This window comes from Crocodylus porosus, unplaced genomic scaffold (assembly GCF_001723895.1).
Source record: "Crocodylus porosus isolate Cpor-Errol unplaced genomic scaffold, CroPor_comp1, whole genome shotgun sequence".
Taxonomy (NCBI): Eukaryota; Metazoa; Chordata; order Crocodylia; family Crocodylidae; genus Crocodylus; species Crocodylus porosus.
Genome location: NW_017728925.1, coordinates 11,092,657 through 11,119,745, shown reverse-complemented (window position 1 = coordinate 11,119,745; position 27,089 = coordinate 11,092,657). Strand labels below are relative to the sequence as shown.

The 27,089-nt window shown below is 42.8% G+C and overlaps 1 protein-coding gene across 12 annotated transcripts in view; it reads left to right on the top strand.

Annotated features, from left to right (window-relative positions):
* The window catches only part of FNBP1 (formin binding protein 1), a 113,599-nt gene extending 87,335 nt beyond the window's left edge, over positions 1 to 26,264 (top strand). For 4 of the 12 annotated variants that reach the window (XM_019540790.1, XM_019540787.1, XM_019540782.1 and 1 more), the window contains 7 exons: positions 4,938 to 4,952; positions 9,223 to 9,332; positions 12,282 to 12,414; positions 14,971 to 15,092; positions 15,467 to 15,606; positions 17,403 to 17,561; positions 20,679 to 22,057. In XM_019540790.1, coding sequence (XP_019396335.1) covers positions 4,938 to 4,952; positions 9,223 to 9,332; positions 12,282 to 12,414; positions 14,971 to 15,092; positions 15,467 to 15,606; positions 17,403 to 17,561; positions 20,679 to 20,710 — 711 coding nt within the window. In that variant the 3' untranslated portion in view covers positions 20,711 to 22,057. Of the gene's footprint in view, positions 1 to 4,937; positions 4,953 to 9,222; positions 9,333 to 12,281; positions 12,415 to 14,970; positions 15,093 to 15,466; positions 15,607 to 17,402; positions 22,058 to 23,075 lie in introns of those variants that run through there. The other 8 variants (XM_019540789.1, XM_019540783.1, XM_019540784.1 and 5 more) reach the window with 5 other exon arrangements.
* Positions 26,265 to 27,089: the final 825 nt, after the last annotated feature.

Here is a 27,089-nt window from a genome sequence, read left to right as displayed (position 1 = left end):
ATAAATAAGTCTCCACTCAGATAATACTTAAATGCAATATTTAGATATTCATTAAATTCTAGTAATTTCTGCAAGAAGTTTTTATTTAGCACAAGACAGTACACTGCACAGGGGCTGGGAGTAATAACTCCAAGTCTAATAAAGAAAAGGCAGAGAAAACCACCAGTGAATAATAAAATAAGTAGTATAGAGTGCTTGTTCTGTGCTCAGCCTGTTTTTTATGCCTCCAGACTAGGGATTCCTTGAATCCTCCCTGGGAAATGAATAGAAATTCAAAGAATTAATCTGCAGCAGACATTTGGTTAGTCAAAAGGGTTTCCATTTGCATCCATAGGTTAGCGCTGACTGAAAAACGTAGTCTGACTTGAAGAAATGACATACAGGTATTTTCCAGTGCTGTATCTTGCCTGTTTCTGTCGTTTTCTAATAATATTTTTCTATTTTCTGCAAAGTTGTGGTCTCCCCTCTTGCTCATATAGGCCCCTACAGCAGAAGAAACGGTTAGCATAAGGAAACCTGTGAATCGAATCCATACTAGCAACTGGGAGAAAATGGCTTATTTAACGTTTTTAGTGGTAGTCATCTGAAGGTGTCATATGCAACAATGATAACTTTTAAGAAGTCCTTCAGAAGTATTATATTTTAAATGATTATGGCCCTGTAGGGAAGTTTAAGCCAAAAAATACAGGAAAAAAGAGAGAGAGAAAAACAGGAACCACTTACATAACTCATAATTTCATTTATGCTTGGCTCTGCCTTTTCAAATGACATTTTGAAGGCAGAAAAGCTCATCTTTAGTTGATATTGATTTCTGTATTTTCCTTTATTTTACAATTGTTGTGGCAATAGCACAAGCTTTTTATTTAAAGGAAAACTCTTCTAAAACTAACATCCGGGGTAGAACTTATACCGTTGGCTCCTTTTGCTTAGTATTCTGCAGGTGTGCATTGCTTCTCTTTTATTAACTTAAACAGGGCATCATGAAATAAAAAACCCCAAAGTCAGTAATATGACTGGGATCAGCCAAATGCCACTTTCCAAGCCATTCCACTGAACACAATCAAAAGATTTTTGTGGTTTCCTTTTTAGTGGAAGTTGTTGACTTTGTTACGGTATACAGCTGTTATTGCCATTGCACCAATGACTGTGTTTCCTTGATCATCTTGTCTCTCCTCTGTAACACATTGTACACTGTTCTCGTTGACACACCACCTTAACTGTCACTCTACCTGGGTGAATATTGTTTCATTAGTGTGTGATATGCAGAGTCAGCAAACCAGAAAAATAACTCCATTCTGTGCCCTTGGGAATACTTGTTCTTTAAATGCATCACCTGTGCCAAGACTGGTTTTTAAGAAGTCTTAATTTATTCCAGCCTGAACAAAGTCTGGTTTCTAATTTGGCATGTTTACTCTAGCCTTGAAATGTATGGAGCTAGTTAACTTTCTTACCTAAAGAATACGATCCCTCTTGTACTTTCGTTATATCTTGCAGGTTCCTATCAGTATGCTGAAGGGCTGATTAAATTTTGAGCTATCTTTTTTGCTGTAGAAACAGTAAATGTAGAGGTTTTCTTATTAGCTTCCCCTTTAACGAATGTGTGTTTTCTCTTGCTGACTCGCCAGCAGACTCAGTCTGCATATTTTCACAAAGAACACATGAAGAGGACTTTAGGGAAACCCACGTGTGCCCTTGAGGCTAGGGACTATGTTGTAAGTTTGTGTATGGTGTGACCTACCCATACCAGTTGCTGCACGGTCGCTAACCCCACTTACAACGCTGCAAGAGGGTGCTTCGGTGGAAATACACTTTGCAAAAGGTGTAGGGCAGCTGCAAGTTCAGGGAGAGGAGTGCTGTGACTTACTGGCAGGACGCCTGTCAGTCATGGGAAAGATGAAATTGGCTGGTCTCAATGCAGGGAATTTAGACTACTGTGGAACCCACCTAAAATGAGTGTGCTACAATGAGGAAAGCAGGATAGAGTTCCTAAATTATTTTAGCGCTTTGCCATGTAGTAACTGTAGGGGGGGTAGATCTGGAGGCTCACCTTTGCTTCTGAGTTAAGTTATTCTGCACAAAAAGCATGGGCAGAGGGTTCCACAATATTTGGTCAAAATGATCTTTTTGGTTCTTTGTAAATATTGCCTTGGTCGTGGAGAATGGCGGCCCATCCATACAAGTGCCACTGTGCTGTGGTACATGTAGTGCCTTTTACATAGAGCTGGAAATGAGGCTGCCATCCTCACTAAATCTTCCCTGCTGCCCATGGGATCAAGAGCTGTGACTTCTAAACGTGATGCTGAGAGAAAGCAGAATGGGAGACGAGATTGTTCCAGGATCAGAGATAAAACAATTTACTCTTTGATACTGCAGAAGCCCAGTGGTTTATTTCAATCCCCAGTCTTTTTGTAAGTGAGGTTAGTGTCCGTGACTGTCCAATAACACATGGACTTGCTGGCTTTCATGCTCTCTCATGTGTTATTGAAGCTTGTGGCTCTTAGGCTCTTCATTGTTCCCTGCAAAGCTAAGTTAGATCAGTCTTAAACTGGCAGCTTGGGAAGGATTTGCTCCTTGCATTTTCTAGAAATGTAACTATTGAATCCTTAAAGAAAAGTTCAGTCTCCCAAGATGCGAGCAAATCTCCAGCTACGCAAACCCGACAGAATCAGTGAAAAAGTAGTCATCTAGTGAATGTGTTTAATACAGATTTTCTATTCAATCTGCTTTAGATGTACAGCAATTGAATCACTGCTGTATAATTATCAGTGCTTTCCAAAGACAGAAAGCTTTGAATATGCCTTTAATTTCAGCATTTCATTGTTTTCCGTCTATTTACCATCCATTTGAATCTCTACCGCTTTGTTATTCATGCTGTATATAACAATGCCTGGTGACCTTTTTTGGGATGTTATTAATAAAGTTTCTGGTTTTTGCAGTAATTAACAACATAAGTATTCAACATGCGGTGTTTATAATTCCTTAACATTTGCTGAATTTACAGCAAAAGACTAGTTTTAATGCTGATAACTCTGGCTGTAGTTTAGCTTTTAAAATGATTAGTGTTTAGAATGTAGCGCATGTAGCATACATACATTTGTGCCTTATAGAGTGCTTTGTAGGTAAATATTTTTTCCTGCACCATAAGTGTTGTCTGTATCTGCATATGAGGATTTTGACTCGTGCTGACCATGTCTTTGCTAAAGTTCACAGGAATGCTAAAGCAGTTACCCAAACAAAGGCTGCCTAGACTGAATTTTCTTCAAGATATTTAGTCTGTTCCTCTTTCCATTTGAATAATAATTCCTCTTCCTTCAAAAAGGGATCGTTTCTGTTTGATCGTTTCAAGGGCCTCCCCGCAGCGTGAGTTGAATCCTATAGTGCACTGTGGCTAGCAGCATATTTTTAGTTTTGGATCGATCTGAGTGCCAGGTGAAGAAGGTAGCCTGTTATATTGCTGCAGTATTGGGATTCAGAATGAATTCAGGTGGAATGCAACATCATTTGTTTTTAGACCATATTTTTTGCTTCAGTGTTTCTCCTGTTTTTATTCTAAACTATAGTTAGATTCTGCCAATTGACCTTTTTATATACAAGGTTATATTTTAGAGACTTAATAGAGATTACCTTTTAATCTCAAAAAGGTCAGACCTGAGTTTCCAGTGTCCCACTCGCTTTACATCAGCAAAAGCACTATTCTTTAATACTGAAGCTAAAACTAGAATATCTGGTAGCATGTTAAAGACCAGAACACAATATGCAGTACACTGCCTGCTTTTAATTGCATGTGATTTTTTTTTTCATGGAAAGATACCCAGAAATCTTAAAATACAGATTATCTCACAGTGTTAAAGATATTCCACTTTTTGCATTCCACCAGGCTTTTTCTGTTTTGGAACAGAGAAAAGAGAAAATTTAAATACAGTTTTGGGACTAGAGTTTTGTTGCATTCAAGCCATTACACGCAATGGGTAATTTAGGTGGGCAGCTGCCTGTGTGAATGTGTTAATTTGCCAGTTTCTGTGACCTTGCCGCTCTGTTGAAGAGGACCACATGCATAAGTGAAGCAGGACAGGGCAGACCACTCTTCTGATCTTTAAACAGATGCATCACACTTGTAGGGCCAGTAGTGTACAGAGTAACTGAATGATAGGTAATGCACTGGCTGCTCACAAGAAGAGAGAGTAGCCTTTGGGAAACCAGATCAGATATCTCATTTAAGAATTTTACATATCAACTATTAGAGTGGTCATGGAGATAAAAGTGAGACTCATACCTGGAAATAATTGGGTAAAAAGCAAGGGAGAGATTTTTTTTTTCTTTTGTCCTTTTTGCTTTGATCTTGTATGACTTCACAATTTCAGCAAGTGTGAGCGCACTTGTATATGGATAGGAATGCCCCGGGTTCCACAGAACATAGCAGAGGTGGCTACCCAGAGGATACCTTCCTTTTGTAATTGAAGCATCAGCGTGGTAGTAAGGGTTGGTGTGTCATGTTTCACTTTAAAAAGTGGCCACATTTCAGCACATCATCAGGGAGGAATGAGGTAACCCAATTAGTGATGTATGTAAAGCACTCTGTTCTTTCCTGCATAGAGGGTTTACTTAATGCAAGGAGCTACTGGTGCCTTAGACACTGAAACTAAGCCAGCCTGTGTCACATTTTCATTTGCAATGCCAAAGCAAACCTGAAGAGGTACAATGTGTTTTCTTTTTGTTTCCACTGATAAAAAGGCAGCTGAATGGTACCATTTGGCCCCATCTTGTGAACTTTTGCACAGATCTGTTACAAGTGTTACCCATTTCCACATACCAACAGTGAGGAGAATGCGTGTCATTTTTTAAAAAAATATCAGTGGGACTGAAGAAGTTCCTCTTCTACTGATGCACTGTTCTTTTTTTCTCTTTTTCTCCTGTGTTCCTTCAATTTTTACATGAAGCTTTCTCTCAAGCTGGTAAGCACAATTACAACATGCATGTCCTGTATTTTAATCACAAGTGTGTGTGTGCATATGTGTGTGTGTGTGCGTGTGTATTATGTGCACTGTGCCACCTACCACATGACTCTGAAATTAATTGTTAATTTTTTTGTGTTTGCTTTGTTTGACATTTATCAGATAACTTTGAATACTCAGGTCTGGAGTCTAATCGAGGTGATCAGAATTCAATCTTTCTAATAAGCCGCTAATAAAAAAATAACTCTAATTTATAGTTTAGTTTTATTTTAATTTTTTTTATAACCTAGGGCTATAAAAGTGTAGTAAAACCAACCCCAAGCAGTTCTACTGCTGCATGACGGATGCATTTAAAAATTAGAACAATTCAAAGAAGTCTGTGCTGTGCTTGTGCCTTTTCCTCTATAAAGGGCCAACAGTCAAAGCTTTTTGTACAACTGCAACACTATTGCAAATTCTGTGTTTTCCATGTTCAGGTATTAATATTCATTGGGAGCCTACGTTTTACAGCCCTACATAGTTCTCCCGACTAACTAATAATTCTATTAATTAAAGTTAAATAAACCTTAAACAAAAAGGTTACTGTAAATTTACAAATGATCATGCATATATGAATCTTAAATCCCATCTTGGATTCAGCAGGAATGATACCTTGAAAAACGGTAAGAGAATACACCCCAGAGCTGGGAAGGGAAAATGTGACAACACGTATGAGAGCATGTTTCGTACTGTGGTATTGTACACTGAAGACAGCATACCATTTGGATAGAGTTATATGCAGCTCAGGATGTGCCTGATAACTTGCTCTGGCTCCCTTGCCAAACCTGGCCCCAGCCACAAGAAGAATTCTGTTAAAACTACTTTGCTGAGTGACTGCAGGCCAATGTGCCAGAGACACCAAGGGCTGGCTGAAGTTTTAGGAAACCTAAAGAATTTGTAGTAGCTCCGTGGGGATGTCTGTTTGGAAGCTTTCCTGCTGGTGGTCAGTGAGGGTCTCTGAGCTTATTTTGCTTCATTATTCATGGAGCCCCTGTTCTTTACCAGTTCTCCCCTGACTTGGATGGATGTCATCTGTCAGCATGTAAGACTCGGTGATAGCTTCCTCTGAGAGGAACACCTGTGCCTCACAGGCTATTTTGAGCATTTGTGATGCCTCTCCATGGAGATGCAAGCCCTTCTTCTGCAGTCATGTGGCCCAACAACCTACTCAAGCAGCCTGAGTAGACATTACCTTTCCACACCCAACCCAGATCTAAGCCTCAGACTCATGCTAAGCCTGAGGAGCAGTGACACAGAAAACCCCAAGGTCCTTGCAAAACCCAGCTGCTCTTGGCCATCTCCAAGCCACAGGCCTGGCAGTCAGTAATGCTTACGCAGAATCCCTCCATTCATCCTAGTTGCTCGAATGCAGCTAATGCATCAGGTTCTTGGAGCAGTGGATCCTTAGAGGTGGTGGAGATGAAGTGCTGCCCCCTCCACCAAGTTTCACAAACCTGTAGGACATAAGATGCATGAGAGATGAGAGCCATGTGTGTCTGAGATTGTCTGGGGTGGCAAGTATGCTTGGCAGCATCTAGGGCTTCCCTCCCCTGGGTGTGGGCTGCTCCAGCTGTTCCAGCAGCTAACCTCCTACACAAAAACGGTTTGTCAGGGGTGGGCAAAATGCAGCCCACCAGGTCATTCTTTCTGGCCTGCGGGGCCCCTAAAATTTTAGAAAATTAGTATTTATCTGCCCCTGGCTGCCTGTCATCCAGGCCTCGATGGCTTGCCAAAACTCAGTAAGTGGCCCTCCACCCAAAATAATTGTCCACCCCTGGTTCACGTCCTCTCTGCATGTGAGGACGCTCCAAAGGCTCATTCACCCAGAAGTTCGGTCCAGAGAGGAGCACCTTTTATATACTCTTTTATTCTGGGGCTATGGTTTACGTGTTATCTGCAGGCAAACAAATTGAGGCTGATAGGCCCAGCCTTTCATTATTTCCATGAATAATGCAGATAACAGTAGCACAGTTCCTCTGCTTCGTTGCACAAGCATCACCCCAGAAATACAGACAGTCTGCATTAACTCGGACAGGTCTATGGTAGTGTAAAATGTAGTCAGCATGTGCCAGGAGAGGCTTTTGGTTGGACCTCTTTTGGGGGCAGAAGCTGAATCCTCCTTTTGGTGGCATGGGGTAAACTTAGTAAGATTGTCTTTTGAGTCTCAGGCATGTGGTTCTATGCAGCGTTAATGCGCTGGTCTGCAGTATTGTCTGCTTTGCTAGTGTACGCTATGCAGGTATCCCCACCACTCGTAGTGCAGGCCTAAGTTTCTGGATGACAGTGGTTTCAGAAGTTTAAAAAAGGATTTCTGGTTTGTCATTTGTTTTTGCAACTTTCAAGTAAGAAGTTGCTGGGAGGAGTCCATGCCTGTATCATCTGATGGACACGTAAAAGTGGACTGGTAGCTTTCCTGTAACTACGTATCCTTCCTGTCCACTACACCACTTGCAGTCCTTCAGCCTGACCCCATGATATGTACCATTTAATAGCCTGTCCATAAAATACTGAAATTGCTGTGGCGGGGGGAAGATGCCCCATTATGGTGGGCCTCTACTCCCCCACATGTCTGTCTAACAAATGGCACATTTTATAGATTAAAAAGATGGGAGGAAACTCCCCCAGGTGTGTCCTTTTGCATTTGTAAAATCTCCTGTGTACGTTTGTTTGAGAATTTGGACATGGTTCTCTTAAACTGAAGCTGGTTAAGAGAACCCCTAGCTGGTTAATGCTGAGATGTTTTCAGCATCGCTTACCATAGCCTATGCTCTCATCTTTTCACCAGCAAAAGAAGAGACTGCATTAAAAAAGACAGTAAAGACTCGGGGACTCAGGGCAAAATTCTGTTGCCCTTTGTGCGTCTAAATGGCAGATGTCTAACTATTTGCCTGGCCATCTTTGGCCCCTGCTTTCTGCTTTGGATAAATAAGTCTGTGTGTATGGAGTTAACGTGCAGTAGGCCTTTGTGCTAGCTGCTTGTGTACGAGGCTTTGTACACACGTATAGCCCAGGTACACATGTAGCTGAGTATAAGACCTGGAGAAAAAGGTGGTGGGTGCGGAGGAGTGGGTCTGTGGCTGTCTAGGTGAGTGCCCTAGCTGCTTAGCTATTGAAACTCGTACCTGCTACTTGTGGGCTTTGATACTTAAGCAGCTGTGTGTGTGTGGAGCCTATTGTACATGTTCAATCAGTACATATGTGTGTATGTGTCCACGCTATAGAGGAATAGAATCACTTCTGCCCATAATGGCATCATAATGGCTAAAAAGCTGCCATTGAAATACACCGAGGGAAATAGAGTTCTGTCCTGACTGTACGTATGTTCTATCTGCTGCATAAACCCATGCTGGTCAGGAAGGGGAATAGCATTTTAACAGTAGATATGGGTATTTTATTTTGAGCAGAATTGGGATCCGATATTCCTCTCTTCCTCTGGTTTAAATATGTAACTAGCAATGTTACTCTTGGTTTAAGCTAGTATACATGAGAAGAGAACTGGATTCTGTGTAGTTGACGGGCAGAGGACTCATGGTGCATTGATCCCATGTCACTGGAGAGCATGCTTATAAAGTGCATACGTATCAATGGCATATCCCAAAGGTAACATTTCTGTAGAGTGAGCGAGTGCCAGAGGGTCCTACTATTAGAGTGCTTCTAAGGAAGCAGGAAATGATTTACCCTCTCTTTCAAGGGTACTGCACCTGGGCCTGCATCTACAGTTTCTGTGCTGCCCGAGCAAGTTGTGTCCTGGTTTGTGTGGTGCAGGTCCATAATTTAAATTTGCACAGGAGAGATGCATTCCCAACATGAGAGTAAAAGCCAGTGCATGCTTCCAGTAGGGATGACACCTGCAGCACAGCAGGGGAAAGCAGGAAAGATCAGGCTTCCCATGAGACAGGAACTCCGCAAGATAAAATCAAGTGTGTCATACCAGGATGGCAACAGATTCTCTGCTTCAGCCTTGGGCTCTGACATTTCACAGCCAGCAATCTTTTGCTGTCAATTTCTTATGGCAATAGGACATTGCATTGAGATGGTTTTCAAGTATTCACGATCTAAACTATTCAAAGCTTTAGAGATGTAAAGATAAAGCATGACAGTGCTTCAAACCATGATGGTTTTGCACAGATTTTCCAGACGGCTGTTTTCAAACTGGAATTTTGAGGGATTTACTTGAATTTTTCAGGCTCTCACTCATCTTTGTTTTTCTCCCTTACCATGCAACATGCAGGGTGGAGGACCAGAGGACTTCAGCAACCTCCCACCTGAACAAAGAAGAAAGAAACTCCAGCAAAAGGTTGATGAACTAAACAGAGACATTCAGAAAGAGATGGATCAAAGGTAGGCTGAGCTACTGTATCAGGAGAACTTAAAGATGGAGAATGGTAGAGTCTGAAATACAATAGAAAGTTGTTGCTTTTAAAAACAACAGAGGAACAAAGTTGAGCACCCATTGACGCTGCTGCAGGAACCTGCTGTAGGAATGGCTGAGATGACTAAAAGCATGCTGGGGGTGGATTCAGGTATCTAGGGCAGGGATGGTAGTTATATTATCATTCCACCCTCCCACCTTATAATGCCATCCACCGTTGAAATACAGGGATATGAAGGCTCTAGTACAAGAACCTCAATAGTCAGCAGAGGTAATGGTACTCCTAACCATTTTTCCTTTGATGTGCCAGGCCTTTGAAGGGAAACATATGTGCAATTATTTGGGGCCAAGTAGGTGTCACAGAGTGTTTGGATTTGCCTCTGGGTATGAATCAGCCCAACCTTTGTAGCTTTTTAATAAAAAGTTTGGTATTTTAATATAAGATCCCTCTGTGCTCAGCTCCCACCATGTCTTTCAGGACTACCAAGCCTATAGACTTTTCAGCATTGAGGTAATGGCAATTTGTAAATGTTTCAAAGCAACCTTGGACATGTTCTGTCTTCTGGGGGATCCTAATAACACGGACTTTTATTAGCAAGGCAATGTTTACCAAAGTACTTGGTTAATCACCCATTTTAGTTTTAAAACACTGTGTTCTGCTTATATGTGCTTTCTGGAAGCAGAACATCTTAATGATTCTTGCACCTTTGTACATTTGTTTTTTAGGAGACTTAAGTTTTATCATCCTGATTGAGAAGCAAGTCTTTTAAGTGACTCGGCTTTTATGGGTTCTGGCTGTTTATATTTCCAGCTCCTGGTTCTCATTCTGTGATTGCTTTATAAAAAAAAAAATAATTGGTGCATCACACACTTGCAAGAGACAGGAGAGCTTAGCTATCATCTAATGATATTTCAAGGCTAGGACCTCGGTAACATTAGGAAGAGGTGAATGCTTGCATTTTTATCAAAGTCCTCTTTATGTTTGCCAAACAAAATTTAAGAAAGCATTTAATTTTGGTCTCAGTACCCACAAATCAAACAGCAGTTTTTTTGTTATAAGCAATGTGAGGATAATTCCCTATCAGCAATCAGAAAAAAATAAGAGATGATGTAACTGTACCTACAGATAGTTACATTATTTGTTTTGCATGTTGTCTTGATACTGTAGTATTTGTCCTTGCATAATTTCCCTTTCACCTCACATTTTAATTGATTTTTATTTGAATTAAATAACAGTTATCCATAAAATTTAGAGCAGACTTGCATTAGGTCAGTATGGTATTTAAGAGATAAGACTGCTGAACAGAGCACTAACAGGAACAGTCAGAAAAGCAGAGTGAATAAGAATCCATGACTCATGTGTTTGTAATAATGTCCTTTAATGCTGCAGCCACACAAAAGTCTCTACTTCCTTGCCACCCACTCCTTTTCCTGGGTTCTCCCTACACAAAACAAAGTATGCACAGGGCTGCAATTGTCATGGGTTTTGTGGGAATCTCTCACATAAAGAGAACATTAACTCGGATCGTGGGACTCAAGTTAACCTTTTTACTCCAAGTAATGCCTGGAGAAATGCTGAATTGTCATGCCAGGAAGATGAGATGTCAGTTCATTAAGTCACCCCATTTCCAAGCCAGAAAATGTTTTCTTGTCCTGTAGATAAAATCGCTTAACACTTGACCTCAGCCTGCCTCATGTCAAGTTCAGCGCACTGCCATGAACGATGGCTCTGCAAGACATCCCTTCTGGCTGGGCACAGGAAAGCATGAAGCACAGTAATGTAGACCTTGAGGTACCAGCTTCCAAGATGGCAATTGGCATCTATCTTGAGCTGAAATATAGCCCCAAAGACTGTCTCAGAAATGCTGCATAACTTCACAGGAGGCAGCATCACTTCATGTGGCCTGACGTCCATCTGTTGCTACACTGTGACAAATACAAACCATCTGGCTATAATTTCATTCTAAACAACGTAAAATAAATATATGTTGGGGGTGATTTATATTTTATATGCTTAAGGCAAGCAAAATGCAAGAGACAGGGCAAGAGTTTCTGGTTAGTGCTTCATTCTGTACCAAAATTTCCAAGCCTCTGGCCCACATTCTGAGCTGATGTTTAGTCCAGGATGGGGACACGATTTGGTAGTTGCAAGAAGCTGGGAAGATATTTCTCTGGAGAGTGCAGGTGTTGTTCTTTGGAGCAGCCCTGAGCTGTGGAGACCTCAGCCAGATCTTTTTTTACCAAGGTTAATTAAGTGGAAATCCCAATATTAAGTAATAGAAAACTTGTCTGAGTCGAAGCCAAACTCATACCTTGACTCTCTCCTCCCAAAGGCAAGTCATGCTGCCACCCAAGAATTCTACTCCAAGAATTTGACCACTTTTCCTCTGGTTATAAAGGATGAGATTTTCAAAGTCACCTAAGGGATTTGGATACTAATCATGCCCCATATCGTATATATTGTGGCCTTTTTTTGTCCACTCTTACCAATGATTTGCTTGTAGAGCTGATTATACAACTGTTATGCATATGGAGTAGGGTCCTGTAAGGCACCTCTGTGGTGCTGTCAGGGTGGCGAATATAGATTACACACACAACACCCTGTCCCACTTCTTATCAATGTCTTATGGTACAGTGACTGTCGGTAAAGACTGTCCAGGGGAGGCAGTGCCAGGTAATTCATGAACTCTATGTACAGACAACTTCAGTGCTATCAAGGGGAGCCCTCTAATTTGTAAGTGGGTTAGCCTGAACAGAACAAAGTCCTTGCATAGTGGTTACTACTCTACACTTGATACAGCTGGGAGTCCTGTCTCAGAGTAACCTGCTTTAAATTTTTGTCATCAGGTTCAAACAGAAGGGTGGCACCCAACTGCTGCCAAAATCACCCTTGTTGTTTTTGCCTCTTTTCCTTGCAGAGATGCCTTAACAAAAATGAAAGATGTCTATATCAAGAACCCACAGATGGGAGACCCAGCCAGTGTGGATCACAGATTAGCTGAACTGGGACAAAACATGGAAAAGTTACGATTAGAGGTCCAGAAATTTGAGGTATGGGAGGGTTTGGGGGACTAATGCACTCCTGTGACAGAAGCCTCTATTTAATTCTGTGATTCCCAAACTTTGCCTCAGCATGACCCCATTTATGACCCCATTTCCTCAGCATGGTCCCTCATACTCAACTCGCAGCCTCCCACCCCCACCTTGGTGCCCAGGGCCAGGGGCCGCAGCCTCCTGCCCCTCCCCCGCAGTGGTGCCAGAGCCCTGGCTTCTGCCTGCAGGAGATGGTGGCTGCTGCAACTGAAGCCTGGCTCTCCCCTCCTTCCCCCCACTGAGGGTGGCACAGCTGGAGCAGAGCTTGTGATGGGTGCTGGGCAGGATGTGGGTTGCCTGCTGCGGGCTCAGGGCTCCCCACCCTGCTGCCTTCCCTCAAGGGGCTCTGCAGCCCAGTGGATGGGACTAGGCATGAGAAAGAGCACCATACCACCATGGTCACTGAGTTGAGGTGCTCCCTGCCTCCCCGGCAGCAGTGAGGAGCACAACTCCACGCTGCTGCTACTGTGCCTCACCTTGGTGGCCACGGGGGCATGGTGCTCTCTCCTATACCAGGTCTTGCCTGTGGGGTCAGAGGCAGCTCCTGCCCAGAGCTGGTCTGGCCCCGCTGCAGCCCCATGCCTCACTGTAGGCACAGAAATCTCAGGGGACCTGTGCCCCCCTGCCCTCCATTGCCTGTGCCCTCCCCACTCTTCCAGTGTGTTGGCCCTGCTCTCACAGACGTAGCTGCTTGGCTATATATGGTGCCCCCTGCACCGATCGCTCTCCTCTGCTCCCCCCCAGCTCCAAGCACCCCCTTGCAGGCTGGAATTCTGTCAGCCTGCAAGGGGAAACCTGTGTTTTCTTGCGTTTTTGTCACTCTAGAAACCCAAAACCCTGTTTATTGTGACCCTTTCTGCTATTACAACCCTATTTGGGTCATGGCCTGCAGTTTGAGAACTGCTGCTCCTATTAATTAGTTCTGGTTCAGTAAGCACTTCAGTACTTGTTTACCGTTAGTGTGAATGCATTTAAAGTTAATCAATACTTTGTATTTTTGCTGAATTGGGGCCTTTTCACAATAATATGTCCTGGCTCCTTCATTTGTGTGGTTGGCCAGCAAACTTGGTCTGTATTTTTCACAAAAAAGGATAAGTAGCAGAAGGAAGAATACCCTCTTCAATGCTCTGCACTCTTCCGTTTGCAACACAGTGCCTTTCAGGTACCAAGCGAATTCCACTTCCATCCTTTCACAGCCAAAGTTTCATCTTCTCAGTAGCATATCTCTTGATGTTACTAAACTGGTGTGCACCAAGGAGTGCACTCTCCACCCAGTCCCTATTCAGACCTTGTGAGAATCCAAAGCAGGATGAAGGAAAAGAATCAATTGAAACACATTATTGTCCAAAGAAACTGCTTTTGAAAGTGTAATGAGGATCAATGGAGAGGGCTATCTGTATGTCTAATAGCTGGACAGAAGCCATGAGATGAAGCACATTTTAAGGAACAGTCTGCTGTTAACAGAAAGCATTTAAAAGATACAGAGGCTCTCGATGGAATAATTGAACCCATTATCAATGCAAGCCATTGTAATTACACCAGAAGAATTATAGGGATGGGGAAGGATTACATTCCACACTCTGGCTATGTCCATTTACGCCTACAGTGTTATTTTGGATGCTTTTTATATTTGCTTTGTTCTCTACTGCAGTGGCCTCCAAACTTTTTTGATCACGCCCCCTATCAGTAAAAAATTTTTGAGCATGCACCCCCAATATATGTATATTTATTTATTTATAAATTATATACATGTACTACTCAGTGTAACACTGTACAAAGTTTGGAGACCACTGTACTACTGTACCTCCGCGCTGTGGAACTCCCACTCTTCCCTCAGGATACCTCGCGTACCGTACGTGACACGTGACCGTCTGACGTGCGGACCGAGTGAGGGTGTCAGTGTCAATCCGTATATTAAATATTAGTAAAGCTTAATTTCTTTCTTATTTTTTTTAGATAAAAAATGAATATAAATAAAAGTCCTAATATTTTCTTCCCGCACCCCAATGGATCATTGTGCGCACACCCCACTTTGGAGACCACTGCTTTACTGCTTGCAGTATCTCATTGGATGTTAGGAGCTTTTGCTTTCCTCCCAGCTATGGCCTTTTCCCATTTGACATTCATGGATTTTTTTTTCTCTCTAATGTTGATGAAATTCCCATGCTCCTTTTTCCTTACCTCATTGTTCCTAGACTAGCAGCATTTCAGTGCAGCTGTAGCAAACTACTGTTTTTGAGCCTGTAGGGACAGCTCACACTGTTTTCAATCAGCTTGTACATTTTTTTGGCAACACTGATATTTTAAAAAATATGCTTAGAATGCAGCATCTGTATCCCCTCATCCCTGCTGACAGCAGCTTGAAGTGAAGTTCAAGTGCTTTTACAGTAGATGATTGTTTGCCTTTATTACAGCAATGTGAGCATCAAGTATAACACCAAAGAGCCACACAATGCCCCTTGGCTATCTGAAGTGTTCAAGAGACGCATGAAACCTGCTGCTTTCTTTTTGCAGGGCTGGCTGGCTGAGGTGGAGGGCAGGCTCCCCATGAGGACCGAGCAGACCCGACGACAGAGCGGATTGTATGAAACCCAGAATACCTCGGCCGTTAACAACTGTGCCCAGGACCGGGAGAGGTACAGTATCTGTACAGAGCTGTTCTGTTCAGTGTGCTAGTTCCCGTTACTCCGTCATTTCATTACAAGTACCAGCAGATATTCAAGTGCTGCATGTAACATGGCTAATCCATAGCCAGACAGCAAGCTGCTGCTCTTTAAGAAAACAGTAATTTCCATACTTTGATACAAAATCATTCTAATTTGCCACAGCAGAAAATAGAAGAATGAATGTTTTGCAGGAATTCCCCCTTCACACTGTGGAAGCAGCCAGTGATACCAGCACATACTGCAGCTGCATGCTTGGTCTCGACTGGTTCTGCAGCTGAGTGTTTCCTTGTCACACTGCTCCTGAGACTGGTTGCTATAGTTGCTGTATATTTTCCTTTCTTGAGCAGCCCTGATGGCAGTTACACAGAGGAGCAGAGTCAGGAGAGTGAGATGAAGGTGCCGGCTACAGATTTTGATGATGAGTTTGATGATGAGGAACCACTTCCTACCATAGGAACGTGCAAAGCACTCTATACATTTGAAGGTACTGCTAACCCTTCACATCCATGTCACTTAGTGCTGTGTTATTTGTTTTAGGGCCGTCAGTTAATTGAAGTTAACTTGCTCGATTAAGGCAAAAACAAATTGACATGTTTGTTTTTTTTAATTATGTTAATCGCGCACATTGTTTTGACCAGTGGAGAGGACCAGCTCTGGATCAGCTGGAACCCGTGTGCACAGCCGTGACCCGGCCTTGCCCTACACCTGCTCCAGATTCACCAGCCCACACTGAGCAGTGGCAGTGGCTGGGCAGAGGCTGCTGCTCTGCACGAGGGTAAAGTGACCCCTCTCCCTCACCACTGCTGGGCCTTACTTGCTTCAGCCACCTAGAGCCCGCACCTGGACTGTCCTGTGGCTCCTCTCCGCTGCTGTCACCACTGCTTCTGGGCTATGCAGCAGGGCAGAAGTGGCAGTGAAGAGGAGCCGCAGGGCAGCCTGGCTGCGGGCTCCAGGCAGCTGTAGCAAGAAGGGCCCAGCAGTGGTGAGGGGAAGGAGCTGCTTTTCCTCCACTCTGAGCAGCAGCTTCTGCCTGGCTGCTGTCATTGCTGCTGTTCACCGTGGGCAGGTGAGTTTGGAGGAGGCGCAGGGCGGGGCGGGCTGGGGTCCGGGCTGTTCCAGGGTGAGTCCGGAGTGGGTGCAGGGTGGGCCGAGGTCAGGGCTGGGACTGTGTGCTCTTCGTGGAGCAGCTTCAGGGCGCATGGGCTCCAGGTTGTTGGGTGGGGCAGGTGCTGACAATTGTTTAACTATGCAATTAAAATTGTGATTAATGATACCTTTTTTTTAATCTTGCAATTAATTGCAATTAATTTTTTAAAAAGTTTGTCAACCCTATTTATAATGAAAAGTAACAGTGAAATAAATCCCCTTCACTGTGCTTGGTATAGTTAACACAGTCCCTTTCCCTGAAGAGCTTGATTGGATAAGACAAGCAACAAGTGAGAGGAAGGAGCTCAAGTACAGGGTGGCTGGACCCGATGATCTTGTAAGGTCTCTTCCAGCCCCAACATCTATGAATCATTATTTCCACTCTCCAAATTTGCTGAGGACAGAGATATAAAATGTTTTGCCCAAGGTTACAGGGGAAATGAATGCAAAAGCAAGAATTAAGTACAGACTTCTTGTGTCCTGTGTGCTTGTACAATAGCAGAGAGAGGAACAGATTTGTTTTCCACTTCATGTACTTTGTTCTCTGAGGGCCAGATGCTACATTCATGCAAATCCATTAGAACTTTCCTGTTGACTTTAATGGGTACAAAGTGTGGCCCAGAACATCTCCCTGTTGTTTGTCAGGCAAGCATGCAGTTGGTTGGAAAAATCTGTATCAAATGAACTGTTTAAAATTTCCCCATAAGGCATATTTTTTATGTCAGGATTATATGAGGCACAGGTACTGCACTCAGCCATAGAACAGATTTTTGCCTTGCTGCCATGCAGTGAATTGTAAATATACTCTGCCTATTGTAAACAGACACCCTGGTCTTTGGTAACTGCATCTCAGCAACATAACAGTAAAAGCTGAATATTGACTTAAGATGGTCAGTAGAACCTAAGCTCATGATACGTTACTGTTGTCTTCCTGGAATTTTCCACTGCAGATCTGATGTCAGTGCTACACCCATCTAGGTCTTTGAATACATGCCTTAGCCTCCAGAATCCATGCTGCTTGTGATTAAAGGACATTGTTTCAGTATATTTACTGAGTTTCCCCCTGGGTTCCCATGGTTGTACGTGTGCGCTACCTTGGGTAGGAAACTTAAACTGTTGTTCTCTGTGTTTCAGGTCAGAATGAAGGAACAATTTCAGTAGCAGAAGGAGAAATGCTCTATGTAATAGAGGAAGACAAAGGTGATGGATGGACCCGAATCCGGAGGAATGAAGATGAGGAGGGTTATGTCCCCACGTCATATGTCGAAGTCTATTTGGACAAAAATGCCAAAGGTGCTATGACTTACATTTAATACTGTTTTAATTAGTTTGCTTGCTTTCACAGGGACATTCCTCCCTGAAATGGCTCAGTGTTGCAGACGGGGCCTTTTTAAGGACTGGACGATGCCTCAAAGTGCATTATTTCATAGACTTGCATAATGGACTTGTATGACGTTATGTACTGTAAAAACTTGATTTTGCTTGGTCAGATAAGAAGTTGCTGAGTGGTTAAACTGTTAAAATTTGGGGGAAGACCTGACTGTTAGCCTGAGATGACTAACTGCCAACACACAGCCCAACTTAACATGGGTCAGATAAGGCCATTCTTAACACCTGTGTGTCTTCACTAGATAGTCAATGGATATTTCCTAGCTACATTTCAGCTGTAGTTGGAAATGAAGTATTTTTTTCAGATTTGACTATATGAAATGGTATACACAAAATAATTAGTGCTTTTATCTCTGGATGTGGCAGCTTTTTGGAACCTAACCTATTCTGTAGGCCCTTTTAAATGGAGACAGGGGCCACCCTTTAGTTTCTACAGTAGGAGAAAGTAAATCTAACCAACATGGAGCCATGAAGTTACCCTCTCATCCTTGGTAAATCAGTGAAGCGGTGGCATTTGAAGAGAGTCAGGAAGTCATCTTTTAGACATGTATGTTCTTTTAGCTGTGAGACACAGGTAGCTACTACTTCTGCTCATGTACATGTAAGCAGTGAGGTACTTCTGAGCCCAGATTCATGTCTCTTGTTCCTCAGTTTTCTTTGTCACTATTTACAGCTGATGACAGCCCTGTTGCCTAAGTAGGAAAAGTGCATACAAAATCATGGTTAGTGTACAGGTGTGATGCTCTGTCCAAGTAGCCAGGAGCTGCCAGGATAACTGAGACATCAAAGAGGTAACAGCCCTGTATGAGTGCCACTGCTTTAGATCAGGAAGTTTCTGAAGTTCCCTGTCAGTGGCTTTTTCAATCTTTAATTCTGCAAGATACCTTTGAAAAGCTTAAGTGTATCCCCTTTGTGAAACAAGCCTTTCTGTCCATTGTAAAGCAGTAATGTTCAGGCTGGACTGTAGGCAACAGGTAGAAGGTCTTTCTGCAGACAAAGACCACACAACTCAATACACTCACGTTGCCTTGATTCAGTATTAACTGATACCAGACCTTGTCCTCCTGAGACGAAATATGGATTGTGGGTTTATCTTGACCTAATCCAGAGGGGTTCTGCTAGTGTTGGCGATGGTAGGGTGAATTGAAACCCTTTCTTCAAGAGTTGGTGTAGGACGTGCAGCATCCTGTACCTGTTCATTCCCTGGTAAAGTAGTAGGAAAGTTGACTCTCATTGCACACGGATGCAGAGAGCTTAGAATCCCTTCTCATTCTAATGCTGTCTGGTGTGGAGATCGACTACAAGTCTGGCCTCCCCCGTTGATGATGGCACTTGCAAGCTCAGGCTTTGCTGTTGCTTTGCAAAATGCATTATCCTTTTTTTGACCCCCATGGGGACTGCACTGAAGGGCCAGTAGAAATCAATAGGCTAGAACAGGGTGGGGGGCAATCTGTGGCACAGGTGCCACGAATGGCCTGGGCAGCTTTTGTGTGTGGTGTGCGGCAGACTGGGGAGGGATTTGGCAGCACAGTGGCAACAAGGCAGGAAGCAGAAGGAAGAGCAGCAGATTGGGTAGGAAGCAGAAAGCAGAGCAGGAAACTGGGCAGGGGAAAGTGACCAGTTTGGCACTCAGAGACAGTGTGGGGCTAACTTTTGGTACATCTACCAAAATGTTGGCTCCCACCGGGCTAAAACGCTTTAAAAAACCTGCCTCCAAACAGCAAGCATGACTCCTCTGCCCTTGGATGTACATCAGGTATCACGTCCTTGGAGCATTTTGTCAGGGTAATTGCTTATGAGCCCAGCAGCCAAGTGGATGGAATATGCAGCAGTGCATGCCAGTCTAACAGGGCAGGGAGAAATCCTAATAGTAGCAAAAGCAAGAGAATCCAGAATAAAGGCTGCCCCTTTTCTGTAGCTCATTGCAGACTGTGAGGATATTGCAGGAACCTTTCAATCCGAACACAAGATTTGGCTTCAAGCAAAGCACTTAATACACTGAGGTTATTATGCAAATTATGATAATAACAAGATTGCTGCATCATCTTACAAATCATGTGCGCTGCATTATGAGTGGGCTGTTGACACAGCTGCAGTCATTTCCGTCCCAGCATTTGTTCATTTGCTTGCCCCTAATGTTTTAATCTTCCTTCTTTTTTTAATCCCTTTTGAGGGTTGTGTTTAAAGAGCCATATACATGCAGTTTCAGGAAATATGGTAACAACCCAGTGAAAAGTCAAGTAAAATATACCAGAGCCACAGTATTCAGGAAAATACTAATGAACTCGTTTCCTTCACTTTCTTAAAATCTGAAGTGGAACCCCTCATAAAATTGCTTTTAAGACATCAGTGTGAGGGGTTTGAAGGATCTGCCTTTGGGTTCATAGGATAAGCCGTGTGGTCAGTGGCCGCTGAAGACAGGTTAAAATGGAAAATGTGACTAAGCCCTTCCTTCTAGTTGAATAAGCTGCCAGAATCTACAACTACATTCTGTTTTATGTGGGGAGACTGGGTAAAAAAACCCACTCCTTTAAATATTAGTTAAAATAAAATTGGGTTGAATTCAGCCAAACTCTGGATAAATTCATTACACCTCCAGCTAGGAGAGCAGATGCCAGGGAAAGGCCTTGTTCAATGACGCTGAAGCTGGGTCTGCACTGCAGTGAGAGGGATGCTGGCAGGACATGTAGGCATACCAAGCTAGTTCTGTTTAGCAATGAGGCCACTATGGCACGGGCTGTATGAGCTCGCTTGGGGCTGGGTACTTTATCAGGTAGCTGAAGCCCATGATGCATTGGCTTCTGTGCTGCTGCTGCTGCTCTAACTGTATTCAGGTAAGCCCAAATAGGACGTGCCAGTTGCAGTCTCTCTTCTGACCACATTACAGACAGAGGAAATACACATGAGAGTAGGGGTCCCTCAGTAAGCTTAGAAAGGTACGCCAGCGAACAAAGGTATTAGCAAACCCTTTCTCAAAAAGAGCAGTTCATGTTCATCTTGTCTTGCTTTCTTTTCTTCCAGATGTGTCCCAAATCACTTCAGAAAATCTCTGAGTAGGTTTGCATAGGCTCATTCACCTTTTGTTCTACTGATTTGCTGCTATGGTTATTTTAAGAGGTGCATTTCAGAAGGTTTTCTTTAGAAGAGATGAAAGCACATAACCACATCCCTGTCAATGAGAGACATTCTGTTGGGTACAGTTGATTCAGCTTCTGAACATCTGAAACTTCCATTAATGCTAGATATTTGCACGTGCAAACTAAGAATTGAAGATGTTGGATATTAATCTGCATGTTTCAGGGCTTATGCTGGCTTCTGACTGTTGGGGATCAGGAAGAAAATTCTTCTATGGGCAGGTTATCCAATAGCAACCTGCTGCAGGGTTTCTTATACTTTCCTCTTACGCATCTGGTACTGGCAATTGTTGGATTCTGGACTAGTTGGACTTTGGGTTCAGTCCAGTCTGGTCTGGCAATGTGTAAATGACTATATTACCTCGTAGTCGCCTTAGGAACAAAACTGTCTTTCAGTGATTACCACTGTAAAATCAAGATTGATATTCAAAAGTTACATAAAATAACCTTCTATTAGATCAACTTCCTGCCCACTTCTCCCAACAAAGATGTCATGTCCAGGAGAAATATTGGCCGTTCGGGTGCTGGGGAATGAACAGAGCCTGTTTGTGAGGTTTTATTTTTTGGAACAAATGTTAGAGCCACAGGCAGATTAGCATTTTGGTCCCTTTGTTTCTGTGGGCTCTGTACCCGTCACTGCATACAAATACGTCTCTGTGGACAGCCCGGTGATTCTGGCAGCTTTGTGGCTCTGCTGTTTATTTGCCATAACCATTATCTAGATTCTTGATGACTTCTTTTTTTTAACCATGCTGATGCACTTTTTTATCTTAGGATAGGTATGTGATTATTTAACGCTTGCCAAAATATTTAGGAGACAATAATTATAAACTGGATTATGGCAGTCGTTTAAATTCCTTTTGTTAAATGCATCTCTATAGTGCTCCTCCTGAAAAGAATAATTTGTATATACTGTAACTTAAAAACTAAAGTGACTTGAATTTTGATTGTTTTTATCTTATTTTTGTTTTTTATATATATTACGGTTTTATTGGCTGTTCTTCTGCCTAACCGAATTTTTGTTTTGATAATCATTGAACAAGACATGACCCTGTTACATTGATAAAACTTTTTGTTTCCCAGCCGTCTGCCTGTGCCAGAACTTTAATAGAACTTCCGTTCTTTGTTAAAAGTTTGTAAAATATGGCCAGTGTGATTTGTTCCTCTCCTATTCTTATTCTTTAAAGAAAGCACATCTGTTGGGTCTCTCCTCATAGCTAGCTGTATTCCCAACTCTTCCTCTAATAAACATTATATTTTCTCATTCTTGTGGGGTTTTTTTTTTTTAGTGATTATTCATATAAGTTGATTCACTTTACAGACACGGAACAAATGGGATAAACTTTCCCTTTATCTGCTGCCCACTCAGAAAAGCATATGCATACCAGAAAGGATGTGGTGTTGCCCTTTCTAGAAAATTGTTGTCACTGCTGTCACTGTTGTTACCCCGCTCTCTCCTCTTTCCCCCTTGTTCTCCCCGCCACTTATTTAGAGGCACGAGAGATGGGCTTGGACCAATATTCCAGATCCAAGTGCACTCCCAAGTATGGGGTTTGGCTCTGAAATTCTTCATGGGCCCAACTGTCTTGGACAAAAGCAAACCTCTGAAACTTTAGAGAAAGTCTAAAAGTTGGGCCTGAACTTTATGGGTACAAACATATAGTGAGCTGTATTGACAGAGGCTAGGAGGACAGGCATCTTTTCTGGACTTTCCATCAGGATGAAGGGTCTTCACTGTTTATTGTTTGTTAGATGGTCACCTTTCTTTGGATGCAAGTTTTGCAACTCCTGTAAAATGCCTTCTCCATATATGCATCTGTTTTGCCCACCGTCATTCTTCAGCGTTGTTCATAGTCTCTGGGAGCTACGATGTGAATTGGCACACCCACTACTCCTCTGCCAGTACAAAAAGCCAGTCATTTCCTTTGGTGTGAATGATGCAGACTCACACTGGCGGGCCTCACTGTTGAATTTGCATCTTACATGGCCACCAGAGAGGAGCAGTGGCCATGGTGAAGCGTGACAGAGGTGGGCAGGCAGGGCTGACCTGGGGCTTAAAGACTTCGAAGTATGCTTTACGCTGGCTGACAGTGGAGACCAGGAAGGTTGTTCTGGCCCAAGGCAGTCCTTGAGTTAGAGCTGTTCCTGGCAGTTGTAGCCTGGTAGATGTCCTTGGTGCTGAGCTTCCCTTTTCATCCTTCCCCAGGCAGTGCCGCTCTTAGGCGAGCCCTTCCCCAATCTCTGTCTAATTCAAGTCTTTCTTTTTGTCTCTCTTATGTTTTAGATTCCTAAAGGTGTTTGTGCTGGTGCAGGAACCTCGGGGCGAGCTTGTCACAGAAGGAGAAACAAATGGTCTGTTTACCCTGCAGGCAGTTCACACACACCCATGAGAGCAGGCGCCTGGTCTGGTCTGGAGTTAGCACTTGAGACAAACTAAAGTCTAAATTCCATCCCAGCATTACTCAGCCGCTTGCTCTTTTTTATGGCATGCTACTTGTGGCTCAGACTAACTTATTGACTCTCCCCACTGTTCTGCCAGCTGGGCCCTGCCCTTCTGTAGAACATGCTCAGCCTTCCCCTCCTCACCACTGCTCCCTGCACCTCGACCAGATGACAAACTGCTGGCTGCACTTTGATACAAAGAGTAACCAGAGAATCCCAGGCATGTGCCAGATGGTATTCTACCCTCCCCTGGCCCTCAGTCCATCTGAATGTATGCACCAGTCCATCAGCATTTCACACAGTGCCTTTGGTGCCACTCTTGCAGGTAGTCTCATCAGACAGCTAGGAAAGGATGAACATACACGTGGAAAGCCAGCTACAGGAACCATGTTACAGCAGCCAGGCTGGGCTCTTGAGTCCAGCAGCTAAATTTAACACATCAGAAGATGGATTCCCCAGAGGAGTCACAAATGTTAACACGCCATTTCACTTTTTAAAACATGGCAGGTGCTTGCTCCCTCCACTTGTCCCCATTGGCGTTGTTACATCCTGCCGGCCTAGATGCTCATGCACGTATGCTTGCTTTCCTGCTCGCTTCCTCATGTGTGCACGCACACACAAACACACACACACACACAGGCATTTGGGTTTGAAGCCCTGTTCCCCTGGCCACCAAGACCTCGTTTTCATTTTGTTTCAGCCAGCATGCTCGCCCTGCTGCCTTGCCTGCACCCACCTTCCAAAGGGTTGCGTCACTTTGCGGTCCGTTGTTAATCTCTTTGCAGTTTTTTTTATGCATTTCAGACCTGCCTTCTCCTTTTGCATGAGCTCCTGTGCACTCTCACGAAATGTGTTTTAACAGCAGAACTGTGGGGTCTGTTTAAAAAAACCATAAAAGAAACTGTACTTCATGACCTTCTCCCATCTCACCACGGACTGACTTTTGGCCCTGGAGCTTCAGGTGGGAATTCTGGCTTATCCACTGTCACATATCAACCACTCTGTTGTCCTGTGCTCTTCGTAAGAGGAGAAACAGCTTGATGGTGGTGCTGTGCCTTGTCACTTCGCATTGTGGCAAGGAAGCCATGCTGTTTCCAAATGTCACGTGATCTGGAACTAAGCTGCATAGACAGGGGTTTGATTGCTTCCAAAAGCCTCTGGTCCAAAAATGTCTCTCTCATCCTTCCCTTCAAAGTCTTTACACTTGGATGCTGCAGTGATCCCATACCTCCTCAAATATTGTCTAACAGCAGCCAGTTTGGTAATAATTTGCCATGTCCTGTCTTATGAATCTGTTGATTTGATTGATTGCATTATGAGGAAACCATTTGTGGGGTGCAGGACTAGGAATATCCAGTTCTCATGACATTTCTCTGGGTCTTTTGCAAATGTACTAAAATTAGAGAAAACTTAAGGTAGATGCCACCACAGTTAATGGACCTGACACGAGACCTCCGAGCTTTGGTTTGCAGGCATGTTATGTTGCAATGCTGTCTGCTGTTCTTGTGAGCAGAGTCCGTACTAAGATACAGTGAGTGGGAATCATGCTTTTTCTGTTCAGATTTGCTGAAAACTTTCCCACTCGAGGAAATGGTTAAGTTCCTGTTTAGGTTAAACATTGTATTCTTGGCTTTGTGCTTTCTCTTATTTTTTTATTTCAAAATTTGACTTTTATATTCAATAGCACAAAGTCACTCATTTTTATAGTTAATGCTGTAGCTATTGCATTATCAAGCTTAACAACTACAAGCTTCCACAAGCAGAAAGACAACCAATTTCTTCAAATCTAATTAACATGGCCTAGGAGTCTGCACTGTCAGAGAAGCTGGTATAAACTCAGAAACACCTTCAGCCACAGTGTCATCAGTCTGACGGGTCATGATCAGTTGAACTGCCATCCTTATTGTTGCTCCTGTTTGTTTAACTCCTTAGATGTGTATGTACCTGGTAGCAGAGTAAGATCAAATTGTGTGTACCGCTTGCTCTTGTGAGTCAATACACAGAGCAGTGATATAAATGTGCAGTGAGCCTGTGGCACTGCAAGATCATCCTATCCCTACCGGGGATCTAAATGGTTAAATAATCAGGAGTGCAAAAATTCTTAGCTGCGGTATTTATTCTTTTGTGCATCTGCTACACTGTTGAATCAGCAGTTAGAATCGTCTCATTTTCACCCTTTTTTGTGCCATCTGTGTAAAAATGAGAGAAAAGTTTGCTTTTATATATTTAATCTAGGTGGACAGTATATTATTGTCAGCCTCTGTGGAACATTTGAACCATCGCAATATCAGTGTTGCTATATAGCGCTTTAAAAGGAGCATTAGCTTTGGCCATGCCAACTGATTTTTCTTTGGAAGTGTTACCGGAAGACTCTCTGTGGAGTTTTTATAAACTTGATGCCCATTTTCAGAAGCCCAGATTTGACAAGAAAACATACTAGCACCAGTTGGATACCGTATCTTACACAGCTTGTTTCTATTGTGTTTATCCAGGGTAAGAAGTAGATAATTGTGGTAGAATTTACTTTTAAAATAAAATGGAAATAGATTAAATGTGTGACTGGTTTATAAAAACTCTGCTTGAACTTACTAAGATCACACTGCAAGTGTGATTGTACATGCTATGAAACAAAATCTCACCCACGCTTGTTCCCAGACAAAGTTTCTCTAATGCCCTTTCTTAACATCTGTAAATAGAGAAGAAAAAAACATATTTACTGATACTGAAAAGTTGTGTTTAATGCTGAGTATTTTTCAAAAGTTCTTTTGGTCTAATGCATATCAGTGTTTTTTTTTCCTCCCTGCTTGAAGTGTCAAAAGACCTAAAAGAAGCCAAATTCTATTTTAACATGATGATGTTGAGCACTTTTTTTATTTGTACTTGTGTGTGTATGTGTGTCTGAGCACTGAACTCTAGATTTTGGTGGCATCTCAGTATTGTGATTTCATTGCCAATGTAAAAGGTTCTGGTGTTGCCCATTCATTTCTGGAGACAGAATTCAGCCAAATAAAGTGCTTCCATTTGAAAGCGATTATGGACCTTGTAACAGTAAATGGAGAGTCACCTACATATTTAAATAAACCTTTAATTTCAGAAATATAATTTCACTGAACCCTTGTGATCCTGTAGGGTTACAAGCAAAACTACCTGCTTGTTCCCACCAGAAAAAAAGCCTAGACTTCCTTGGCTTTTTACTGTGACGTATTATTACCCATGGTTCTACAGTAGCGCTTTTGCCAGCACCACAGGTATTTTCAGATGGGAATTCAGCTGTGTGTTAAGTCATGTTTTAGCTAAGTTGCAGCTCGAAACCCCTATGAGTTTCTCTTATGCCTCAGCATTCCCACTGAGCTGCTGGATATTTTTTGATTTCATATCTAAGTGTTAAAAAGTTTCATCTGGTAAAATGCCATGGCTGTGTTGTCATCGGTTGTCATCTGAGGGATGTTGAAAGAACATTTTTACCCATGGTACTTGACTTTTTGTATCATCCTGGAGTTTTCAGACACCTTAGAGCATTTATTTGTGATGGTCATAGAAAGAAACTAGCCTAAAATGAACATTGAGAAGACTGAAGATAGATTTAATTGCAGCTTTCAACTATGTGAAGTGTGGTTCCAAAGAGGATGGAGTTAGACTGTTGTCAGTGGTGGCAGCTGACAGAACAAAAAGCAGTGGTTTCAAGGGCTAGGTAGGGACAGACATTACATATAAACTGGTTTAAGTGATCAGAAACTGGTTTAAACCTGTAACAGAACAGATGTTAAGTGCACATAAACCAGTTTGAAAATGGCTGAAATTGGTTTGAGATAAACCTGGTGGAATATAGCATCAGACTTAACTGATTTGAGTCAAA